Source organism: Dermacentor albipictus, chromosome 10, assembly GCF_038994185.2.
Source record: "Dermacentor albipictus isolate Rhodes 1998 colony chromosome 10, USDA_Dalb.pri_finalv2, whole genome shotgun sequence".
NCBI classification, from domain to species: Eukaryota; Metazoa; Arthropoda; class Arachnida; order Ixodida; family Ixodidae; genus Dermacentor; species Dermacentor albipictus.
In genome coordinates, this window is record NC_091830.1 from 49541704 (window position 1) to 49554298 (window position 12595).

Here is a 12595-nt window from a genome sequence, read left to right on the forward strand (position 1 = left end):
GTGGATGCGTCTACGAAGCACTCCTTCAGCTTGTCAATGAAATGCAACAGCATAATAGTGCAGAGAGACCGGTGGTAGGTTTTGGGGTCGCCGGCTACATCTCGTCACAGGACAGAAGAAACGGTCACAGAAAAACGCTACTACTGAAAAATCGAACCTTAAGTTAAACAGAATCGAAGAGACCGCATAAATAAGTCCACTTACATACATATCGGAAATTCATACAAGTGCTCCGCGAATTGGTACAGGCGTTTAAAAAAAAGTTGTCAAGAAAGATAGGTATGGGGCAAGAAAACATAAATGTTTAGAACGTAAAAACTTCGAGCAATGTTATTCTTAAGAAGTTACAAGTGATACTCACTGCGTTTGTCATGACTGCCAGATAAGCAATTAGCTCCTCACTGTTTTTAAACTCTCTGTTGTGCACCGAGTCAGAAATAACGTGAATCTCCACAGTAAACTTCTCCCGATTCATTGATCGCTCCTCTTCTTTATCTTTCGTGGAGTGATGTGCTACACATAAGAGCAAAGCGAACATTTTTAGTAGGGTTTTTAGTATCTATAAAACTACTTCCAGCGGACACTAAATCATTCCAAGATGTGTGTAACGAAAGCGGAAGTGATAGCCAATAATTTTGACACAGAAAGTAGCCAGCAATATAGAAACTTTAATTTCCATAGCAGGAATGTTGCGATCGTGAGCACGAACTCCTCTCATCATTTTGATAGTCCAACTTCGTATTCTTTTTTTGGCTGCCGAGGTGGAGCACAGCACACACGAAATTTTGAACGGTCTTCCGTATGTTCTCTATGTTGGTGAAATTTATACATTTTTGTCTTTCCTACTTTGCCCTCTGCTTCAGCTAACACTCAGTTGTAACAAATTGTTCCACTTTCAATGCTAAGAGCTGCTTCCAATAGCTGCTTTTAATGTCTCCTAGTTCTGTAATGAGCGAAAATGCTTGTCGTGCTCCAAATATTGGTTTCTTTTCAATATTGGAATGTGCTCTGGAGTGAGTGAGAAGACCGAACGAGAAGCCTTTACGAAGAAGTGGAAGTGTGAGACACGTCGAGGCAATGGGAAAAACGGTCTTGCTTCTGGCCAGGGTTGGGAAACAGAATCAAACATCTTGAAGTTGGCAGAGATGGATTAGAAGGTTAGCTTGCTTTTGGGCTTACCATGTAAAATGAACGGCTTCGAGCAATCTATCCAAATGCTGTTTGCTCAAAGTGATGAAATTAAGAAACGCCTTCACTGTCATGACTAAGATATGAAGAACGTGGAGCAAAATGTAGAAATTACGGGAAAATCTGTTGTTCCTCAGGAACTCAGCCAACTTTCGGGTGACGTTGACGCCCCTTGAATGTCGTAGCAGACGCTCAAACTTAAAAACACGGGATGCTCCAGAACGCTATTGTGAAAACGCGGTGGGTCGGGCGAAGGAAATCGCACAACTTCCTGACATTAGCTGCTTGTCAGAACAAGAAGTTGTGGCCATCCAGAAGGTGCCAGCTAAGCCGGGAAGAACGCCTGGTACAATCGTATTTTTCACGCATCATGAACCGCCCAATGCCTGCTTTGATAACAAACACTCACTCAGAGATACACACTAAATAAATGTGGCACCCTTTGTGGTCCATTCTTGTCACACACCAGAAATCTTCATATTGTGTGCCTTTCCTTTCTTTAACGCTGCGCGCCCGGTACTTCTCGATCACGAATCGCTCGCCCATTATCAGCGTGCCATAGCGTCCTTGAAAGGACAGCAGCGAGCGCAGAGCTTTCAAGTAAGGACACGCATGCAAAGCAGGTAAGAATTATCGTTGTTCAACAAAAGGACGCTGCAAAAGTGCAACTGTATTGATGCTAAAGCATCGAATGCCTTATCGAGCGAAAAAGCTGGCGTCTGTAGCAGTGAAATGGCACCTAAATTTCCCACTGACTGCGACGCCATTTTACGTGCGTGCCTCGACGGTGTCGAGCGGGCGAAAGGAATAGCTGCTAAACTGGCGCGCCAGCGAATATATTGATAACATATTCAAAGACATGGTGATGCTAAACATTAGCACAAGTGACGACCGCCACTGATATTTTGAAGTTTACTACTCCTGTGAAAGAATGCAAACGACCCTTGCCGGTACAATGGCGACGATAAGTGCGTACCCGAGAAAAACTACTTTTTAATCCCTTAAATGCGCGTTATAACGTGACTAATCATCACAAAGAGAGTCCTTTGGCGCCTATGACCAGTTTACTTGTCCTCAACTCTCCTCACTTTTTTGCACGTGTGTATATGTGACATTTCTTGCAAGTATGACAAATAAATATTGCATAATTATTTTGCTATCTTTAGGCAAGACTAGTGAATATGTAATATACTTGCCTGCCTCATATATTTAAGATATATTTAGGTTTAAAGAAGTTTCGCCTTTCTAAATATTTTTCTTTCAAAATTTCTCATGGCAGTTGAAGGTGTGCAGCATATTCAGGACACTTCTGTTAAATGCATCTGCCGATTGATCCTCTTCCACGCTAATGTGGGTCAGTGCGTAGACCATGGCCTAATGCGACCTAATCCAACTTCAATCTCTGGGCGTACGGCACTCTGTATGTATCGCTTTTCAAAGAACTAAATGAACCTCTTTCACGCCAGATTGGGTTACTGGGCGCCTGCCGCTCTTCACTAAATCTTTTCACAGAAACTTTGACCAAGTGATAGGGGCTAGTAGGTATGGGCCACTCTCTAACAAAAAAAAAGATCTTTTAAAAATTTTCCGGTGTGAAAAAAAAAATTATGGGGTTTTACGTGCCAAAACCACTTTCTGATTATGAGGCACGCCGTAGTGGGGGACTCCGGAAATTTCGACCACCTGGGGTTCTTTAACGTGCACCTAAATCTAAGTACACGGGTGTTTTCGCAATTCGCCCCCATCGAAATGCGGCCGCCCCGGCCGGGATTCGATCCCGCGACCTCGTGCTCAGCAGCCCAACACCATAGCCACTGAGCAACCACGGCGGGTTTTTTCCGGTGTGAGGTGCAATCAAAACCATGCCATATTTGTTCAATCTTGTCTGAATATGTATTCCCTCACGCATGACCATGACCTCAGAGATATGGGCGTGTCGGCTGGTTTCGCTAATGCCGTTACATTGGCCGAGCTCCCCAGTGAAACAGTGTAGTACGGTGCGCGAGCCCGGCTACACCGAGAGGGCGCTGTTAGTTGGTAGGGTGCCTCAATGTCCTCCTCGCCTGCCGCTCCACACAGGGTGGAGACAACGGCGGCGTCTACTACGGCGCTGGGCACACGAATGGCGGACGCCGTAGTAGGCGCCTCTGGCTGACGCCGCAAGGACACGTTGCCGGCGCTCCTGTGTATGCGCCATTCGCGTGACCGGTGCCATATTAGACGCCGCGGTTGTCTCCACCCTGCACGGAGCGGCGGGCGAGAAGGACATCGAGGCACTCCAAGCTGTACGGCCCCAACGGAGGTCGCGGTAGAAGGCAGGCGAGATCTCAGCGTGCGCATTGTCTTTTTTTTACCTTTTTTGGAGCATTTTTACAGCAAAGAGGAACAAGCAGCGCCCAGATATTCTGAATGCATTTATTTGGTCTAGTTTACGAAGGAAAACGCAGCAGCTGCTCAGTATTCCGAAATTAGATCATTGAAGGAATGTACCTTTTTGTCTGTTTTATTATCGCGTTATTTTATTCAGCCCACCTCTTCGCAGGGTAAAATATCCTTATGTGAGAAGTAATAGGGGTATTCTGGCATCCTTCTTTGCTTAAGAGGTATCTGGATGCAAATTGGGATAACAGTGGTCGCCGATGCATTCTGTGGTCCGCATCCCGTGAAAGACCGCACTATTATTTATGTATTATTATTGATGAGGTACGGACAAACACAAGCAGGGCTGCTTTTTGTGTTATAAGAATTCCTTTTAAACACCAAAGCCATTGGAGGTCGTCAGCTGTTACTCGCGTAGGGTGCTGTGCAATGAAAGTTCACGGCTCTGAAATATTTTGAACCATTCTGACACCTGACACATGCCCGTGGCCTATGATCTGGCACTTAATATTTGCGTCATTATCTATGTCTACGCAAGTCATTTGTTTCCTTTGAATCCTGCACGTATTTCCGGAAGCTTAGCGCAACCAAACAACATATGCTGTCACGCTAATTGCTACGGGAACGAGCCCACTCGTTGAAATCCCAATTGCCATCGGCGAAATTTCATAGGGAACTGGCCACACCAGCCAACTGGTTCGATGCCATCTCTAAATGGAAATTCTGGAGAAGGTGGCTTATCCTGATTTGGCTTTATTGTCACCATGACCTTGCCAACGAAAGTGCTGAGCTCAAAAATGAATGCAGAATGGGGAAAATGGAAAAGTCGCTTATGGAGTCGACTCACTCGAACTTACACGGACCCCCGAGTGTGAGGTTGAATGAGTAGCCGGAGTCCGAGTGAGCCTTAAGCAAAATATAAATGTTCTGATTACGTTCTGACTACGTGGTGAATTGGAAAAAAAGCATCGCTAAAATCGTTGCGACGAATGCAAACGCCAAATTTTCTCTAAACGAGAAGAAAGCGGGTTAACCGCGGGGCCCGATTGTCTAACTTTGTCTAAGCGGCATGCACCATACTCCGGACGACTATATCGAGCTAAAAGGACCCATCAAGAAAATGCGCGACCACCACGTTATCGGCAGCACAACCCTTGCACGTATGCGCTTCCCTTCCCCATTCCTTCACACACGCGGCGCGCACACACATACGAGCTTTACGTACGCGCCTGAAAATCCAACCGGCGTGCGCGAATCTCGGTGGCCATGCCCTGAGATGTGTAGTTCACGGCGCGCCGCTAGGCGGAGCAGCGCGTGCGGAGTGAAGCGCGAGAGAGGATCCCAGCTGCAGTACATGCGTCATACGTGACGCGCTTTCGCGTTGGCGCTACGGTGTGTTGCTAGGTTGCTGCAATGATAACCGCAATAACGTCGACAGTCATCCTCAGGTGATTTCCGCTGAAATTTTCAGCCCGCGAGTAAATATATTGTTAGCAGCATGGGTGTACTGCAATATATTTAACATAACGTTTGACTTAAGTAAAAAATTTCTGTGGCTGCCAATTTCTTTGAATAGAAGTATAACTACATTTGATGCGGTGCATGACGAATGGATAATGTGGTGTGTGGGAACCTCTACTAGTGATAAATACCTAGATAAAGCCCGCGAACGAAACCTGTGCTTATTTACGTTTCAGGCTGAATTGATTAGTATTAGGTGGTTTTCTAAGCCACCCGAGTGTTCTTCACTGCTTTGACGCGGATTATAACAAAAGGGCAAATAGTCAAACATATGCAATCACCTAAAATTTACATCTCCGCTACTTACCGTTCAGATTTCTTGCGTTTCTTCTGTTGCGTTGGTTGAGCCCATGTGAGCGTTGGTAAACTTGTGAGAGCGTCGGCTCTGCAAAAACAGATGCCCATATTTGCTTCGCTGCGCAGTAAGCTCGAAGGTATGGAGTGTTCCCGAGTGACTAGATAACTATTGCAATTTGTGACTTCGAGGTAGTTTAACGACTGTGTTTCAACAAAGGAAAAATAATGAAACAACAACTATCGATGTTGCCAGCCGCTGTAATCATGTGCAGATGATAGACATTAAAGCTTATTCACCTTCACGTACATAGGTAGAACAGCAAACATACATAGTAAGCAATGTCACTACCTTGAACGCAGGTATCTCTCACGTAGCGCCGCTCTGTATTTGACTCACTGACTATTGTTTCGCCATAGTCAAGGTTACAACTCAAATCAGTCATGACAATATTTTAAGTAAGTGTGTGCCGGGAGGTATTGAAGCCCTCCTTTAGATTTATTTGACGTCTGCAAACACAGGGTCTAAATTAAGCAATCTGGTATTGTACATACTATAAAGAGGAAGACATTATCGACCTTTTTCGCGGGGCAGTTTGCTATAGAGCAACCAGATGGCGCTTTCGGCTGCGCTACGCACGTTGCCTCAGCCGAAACACACATATGCTAAACCAATACAGCTTCTGTCCCGCTACTGTGAGCTGTATGACATGCAACTGGGTGCTTGCTATTTAGGCACCGCGCGCGAATCAATTCTGGTGCAAAAGGAAGAGCGGTCGAGGGAAGACGTCTGCAGTATTTGGCCACAACAATAGTGACTGTCACATTAAAAAAGAATTAATGCGTGTCAATAAGATGACGGACCGCTGCATGTGCTGCCGGTACTTCGAGCTGTACGGCTTCCCTCTGGGATAAAAAAATGTACTCCTCCACCTGCATCGTATCACTAAACTTTGAAAATAAGCACTTCAATCCCGGCACGTCAGCAAGAGTGAGTTTTTCTAACGTTATCTACACAGATCCCCTCAAACTCACCTGAAAACTTACGCCCACTCTATCGCCAACGTACCATGAATACGTAAATGGATGCATACTTGAATCGATGCGCCGAAACATGAGTAACGGTGACTGAACCGACAGCGCACGGATGTTCAAAGCTGGATGTTTCGTGACTGTTGACAATGTAAGCAAGTGGCTCTCGTTAGTACCTCTTGCTACCAGCTATTAAGAAGTACAGAAGATCCGTGTTTCAAGCCATGGTGAGCAGCAAGAACATATGTATCGCAAATGAGCACACCCGCTAAAGATCAGGCAGAAAAAAAATCGGATAGCGACACACCGAGGAACATTACTGAGTCAGAAACCTTACAAGCCGCTAATCGAGAGTGTTTGACAAATACAGAACGAAGAGTGAACCACACTGATCCTATTTTAATTGATAAGTGTAAAGTTCAGTCAGCTTGTCATAGATTTATATAGCCCCGCGTTTAGTACAAGCACCATGTGCGCTGGTCGCGCCGTTTGGACAAGATGTAGTGAGCTTCAGAAGCGCTTACATGTCCTGCGAAGCTGTGGTCAAGGCTTCGCGTCGCTCGCCCAGTCACCGTTCCAATTTCGGCGGGAACAGAGGTTTGCTTAACGGCACCGGGCCGTCGGCACATCTGTTGTAAAGACGGCCAGGCCATGGAGACAGCTGAGGCAAACCACGGAGGCGTGACCACGTGATCTAACGTGGCGGCACCCGGTGATCGCCGTAGAAGGGTCTATATGTGTAAACGATTGCCCAGTTTCTTTTGTGTTTTACTAACACTTGGTTACAGCAATGCGGAATATATATATATATATATTTATATTTATATATACCATAATCTTCTTCTTAGGAATACAATTTTGCACGCAACAAAAAAAGCGCATTCATGTAATCAACTAACATTACAGTTTCAGAAAATAAAAGCTCACTAACGTGACAGCGTTACGGGCCTCATGTCGCTGAAAATCCACCGTCAGACGTCGCTTCGGCCAAAAATTTCAAGCCACCCAAACCCAGGCCTTTCCACGTGACGCAAGGGAGCTACTGAACTAATTGAATTTCTCAAGCTATGATAGGTAGAAAAATCGTAAAGTACAACTTACAACCTTCAAACATGACAGCGTCGGATTGCAACTGGACTATACGAGAAAACAAAATTCTGTTACACGAAAACTCAAACCCCTTTTTCCAGCGTTTCTACTATACATAGACCAGCCTTTTGCGCGCGCAGGCATGTGAGTATCTTGCAGGCACGGAGCGGCGCGCCCGGTTCTTTGTGGCGCTCGCCTCTCCCGCATCGTGGCCCACGCAAGAGGCCGCGTTTCTACTAGAAAGCTCGCCTCCGTGCATAGTGTTTGCTGCCAGCGTTTCCCGGTAAACATTACCGTTACATATGCTCCAGTTGCCGGGAAGCGTGAGGAAAAGTCAAGGATCTTTGGATGCTATCATCTTTTACTCTTAAGAGGACGCTTTAGCTCGGGTGTTCCTATCTAAATACATGTAAAAGGAGAATTTTCTCCCGGCAACCACTGCACCAATTTTGACGAGGTTTGATGCATTTAATAGGAAAACTTAAAACCTATAGTGACTGGTTGTTTCGAATTTTTAAGTTAGGTCGTAAGTTTTTTTATTAAAGGTTGGGAAAAAAATTATCAATAAATGTAGCTGTAGAGTTTACAACTCTGTAACTCAACAACGAAGAATGATACTACAATTCTGTGAATTGCACCTAATAGTACATCTAAAGCGGACAAAATTGATATGTTACATATCAATATAAATCCAGGGAAAACACGGGGAAAGCGGGAGATGGAAATTCAAGATGATGAGCAAAAGTGAACAAGGTGAATGCAGGAGACAACGTTTCGATAAGTGGCCTTGAAGAAGACAAGTCCACTTGTCGAAACGTTGGCTCCTGCATTCACTTTGTTCACTTTTGCTCATATCAATATAAAAAAACTTAGTAATATGGAAATACAGCTTTTGCAGAACCCTTGTAACCAACGTAACAAATTCGCGTAACATGTAAAATGACATATCAAATTTATGCGCTTTAAATGATCTCAAGTATATCGTTTACAGAACCGCGATATCGGTTCTTGATGTAGAGCTATAAATTTGTAAACTTCGTGCTTCTATCTTTTCCGCACGGTCGAATATTTGAAAATTTCTTAACAAACTTTAAGCCCTAAATCGAAATTCCGCTTCTAACAGTCACTAGAAGTTAATTTTCTCTCTCAAAAGCAACAAATTTCATTAGAATCGGTCCAGGGGTTATCTCAGAAAAACGTTTTTGCCTTTTACATGTATTTGAATAGGCCACGTCGGAGTTGGGTCGAGCTAAAGCTTCCTCTTAAGGGCGAAGCTGAAGCGTCCTCCATGTTTCTTTTTTTACCTCTGATTATCGTTTTAGAGGGACTTCTACGGCTTTCAATCGCGTTTTTGGCCGGATTTCATTATGACTGCTTAAAGCTTCATAGATAACTTGAATGGCGATCAAACTTTTCGGAATACAAAACATCTGGAACTGGGATATAGTTAAAACCACTTCTGCACCTATCCCCCGAAAAAAAAATGAGATGACTAACATGGAGAAGAATTTCGCTTACTCTTGTCGGTATACATACCGTGTCCCTCTTGTACTTTGTAGATCTTGTGCAGTATTTTATCATGTAACGAACGTTCGTCTTGTGGTAGAGGCTTTATTCTCAGTTCGTGGTTGATAATACCTTCCTGATAGAATAGGAGCAAATATAACTCATTCACAGTCAAATACACAGCAAGCAAGATCTATTGATTCAGGGCTTTAAAGCACACCAAAGAAAAATGTAAGGTTATGTCGAAGTTTTACAGCGAAACTGTTAGCATCTAGTCGGTAGGAAGTTTTCGCGTACGCGTGCGCGGGACCCACACAAAAATGTGGGTCAATCCCGGAGACGAGGCACTAGACGAATGAGCACGTAGACTGCACTACCGCACGCAAACGTGGACGCGTAGCGTATGTCGCTTGCGGTGCTGCTTTATTTTTAAGAGAGTGATGCGCAATGTTATTCATACATCTTAAGCCTGCATATGAAATCGAATGAAGGTCATGACCATCTACTTAGCTGTGTAGGTGATCCCTGTTAGTGACGTTGGAGTGCTGGTAGACAAGCACCCCTTTGTTGTTGCAAGACATATGATAGAGTGCAGCTGTAGCAGTATACGAAGGGGGTAATATATACGCCAAGTTAGGTTTTTTGAGTTAATATGATAATGTATTGATGTCATTCGATTGTGGTCTATAGCAGGCAAAAATGCTAAACAAGAAGTAATTTTATATCCCCTTGTTAAATTGTGCAAGCAAATCAATCAAGCTGTTACAAATGAAATGGGCCATTTGTAGATATGTTCTACAATGCCGCAGCTCTGAATAGCTTTACAGTTTAGTGATACCACTATAATTTCTCTGTAAAGCATGCAACAAGGTTCTGCGTTAGGAGGCTGGCATAAACAGGGGTCTATTTGCTGCGAAGTTCAAATCAGGTGTTCCTGTTAGGGTGATTATATAAAATTTGTGCTTTAGTTCTCCTCTTGTATACGTAAACAGATGTGAAAATTTATTTATTTTGAACAATAGCAGAAATGCATGGGTAATGCATTACATCGCGATTGTTTAAAAGTGGCGCCCCGGCATGCTAAACTTTACGGTGCTGTGACTGAATAATGTCAACTTTTGTTGTAACAGATTGTGAGATCACTTTATTGCGTACCCTCATAGTGTGGTATTTGCACTAAATGTACTTGACTTTATCTATAAAACCCTGCACACTGGTGCATCATGAAAGTTTATCATGTGAAACATGTCATGTAGCTTACCAATTTGCATGAATATATTGCAAGATTTTTTTATAGTTTCTGGCTTCAGAATGCACGCCACGTTATATTTTTGTTCGCGACAAGACTATTATGCATTTTTCTCACTTTATACTTTCTGGCCCTTCAAACTGCAGCGAGCTGAACCACTAGGCAGCAATACCGGAATCACTACCGCGTGTGGAGCTGTGTTCAAACACACGAGGAAACACTGCTTTGCCTTGATTGAATGCGTCGCGGTCACTTCTGAAGTACTGCCTGTCCAATAACCTTGGTGGCATGGAAGCGCCGTCCACTTCTATTTCATTGTATTTCATTGTAGCATCACATCACATTATAATCACAACATATATGTTCTCTTTCCAAGAGGTCCATAGTCATCCTCTTGTGTTATATTTGCAACCCGCCGTGGTTGCTCAGTGGCTATGGTGTTATGGCTGCTGAGCACGAGGTCGCGGGATCGAATCCCGGCCACGGCGGCCGCATTTCGATGGGGGCGAAATGCGAAAACACCCGTGTGCTTAGATTTAGGTGCACGTTAATGAACCCCAGGTGGTCAAAATTTCCGGAGTCCTCCACTACGGCGTGCCCCATAATCAGAAAGTGGTTTTGGCACGTAAAACCTCAAATATTATTATTATTATGTGTTATATTTGCAGTCATTATTTATGTGCAGATGACCAGTGCTCCAAGTTCCATTTTATCGCCAAGTAAGGTATTAGTACCTAAACAACTCTATAGCGGAAACCAAAGTCGAACTGCCGAACAGTACCAAGCAGAAGCCTCAATGCAGTCTCAAGAAGACAGATTGCGGTCATGCAGAGGTGCGCAGCGTACCACTTTATTACTTGCTGAACAATTAAGCTGTGTAAAAACTGCACATTTATGTAGCTTCAACAACGTGCTATTGGCCATCGCTCCTGCCCTCAGCAAATGTGGAAGATTATCACGGAATTTTTTTTTCTAACTCATTTTTCTTATAGCAGTAGGATTATTGCCTGTCTAAGCAGGAATCGAATCACATAGGCAATCAAAAGCTCACAGTGTGTAAACTTGGAACATTGATTGTGCTGATTGTGAAGTTTCATGACTCAGAATAAGTAGAAATACGCCATAAACAATTGACAATTAACTTTTATTGACACAGGGCTAAAGCATACGGTAACGATACTGTACGCTCATACAGTGTCACGTAAACTTAAATTGTAGTGTAGCTTTCCAGTGCATGCTTGTTTGTTTCATTCTGTCAGAGGGCTGGCAGCATGTTTCAAACGTCTTGCCACATTAGTAAAAATGTGCCAACGTATTTTTTAATGATTTGATAGAGCATGTAGGCAGTTCGCTTAGAAAAATTAAGCCATACAATCATTGTAGAGTGATGTGACTTTCTCTGCATGTGTTGCAGGTTCAAAATAGTAAGGTGCGAGCAGTTGCCAAGGTTCCAACCAGAAAGGAAAGCCTGTATAAAAGGGTCCACACCAATCATCTCTACTGCAGGGGGTGGATAGCGCATCGAGCACCCTCAACTGAAGCCAACCTTGTCGCGGAAGTTGGCGATTCACGACTTTGCAGCAGCACTTTGTCTGCACGGGTGTGTGGCATTCCTTCCCCTGTGAACTACCCAAGCAGGCTAGAGCAGTGCTTAGAGAAGATGTCCAGAATTTTTTCATTGCAGCGTCCACAGCCTCGCTAACGTAAGTGTCGCGCACTTGAAACACTGGTAAATGAGAAAACACTTTATGTAAGGAAAGACTATCGTTTACGGGTTCAGATTGTCATAAAAGCGCTTATCAGACATGTAGAGACAACATTTAAAATGTGGAAAACCACGAAGAACAATTTTTACGGTGGCAATATTTTGTGCACCATACACCCTGTTTTCAGGAGAAGCCGCTACGCGACACCGCATTTCCATTGGCTTCACCTACATCCGGCGCAGCGAGCGGCATCCAGCAAAAATTAGAAATCAATGGTGCAGCGTTTCGTGTCAACTTTCTCGGCGCCAACTGAACACATGGTAAACTGTTTATAGCAGAAAAACAGAGTGCAATGGCTCTGAACAAATTCCATTTCAATGCGGCTTGCACTGGGTGAAGGAAGTAGTGTGGCATAGTAGATTTGCACGAGGCAAGCTAGGAGCCAAAAAGACTCCTGGTTTCTTACATATTTCCAACGTGTTGTTAGCATGTGGAAGTTCTTTTTTTTATTCTCATCGCTTATTTGTGCAATGGAGAAAGCTTTCACAACTCGAGATGCCTTGGATGCGTGAAACACTTCACGAAACCAGCTTCAATATATCATGTATCTGCATCACATAATTTCATGGCT

General features: G+C 44.0%; 1 protein-coding gene across 1 annotated transcript in view; it reads right to left on the minus strand.

The window, feature by feature from the left end:
• Positions 1-12595, minus strand: part of LOC139050270 (venom metalloproteinase antarease TserMP_A-like) — a 97355-nt gene that overhangs the window by 34119 nt on the left and 50641 nt on the right. The window contains exons 3-5 of the mRNA XM_070526477.1: positions 9040-9145; positions 5396-5473; positions 362-513 (exon numbers count right to left, since the gene is read on the minus strand). Of these exons, the coding sequence (XP_070382578.1) occupies positions 362-513; positions 5396-5473; positions 9040-9145 (336 nt within the window). The remainder of the gene's footprint in view (positions 1-361; positions 514-5395; positions 5474-9039; positions 9146-12595) is intronic.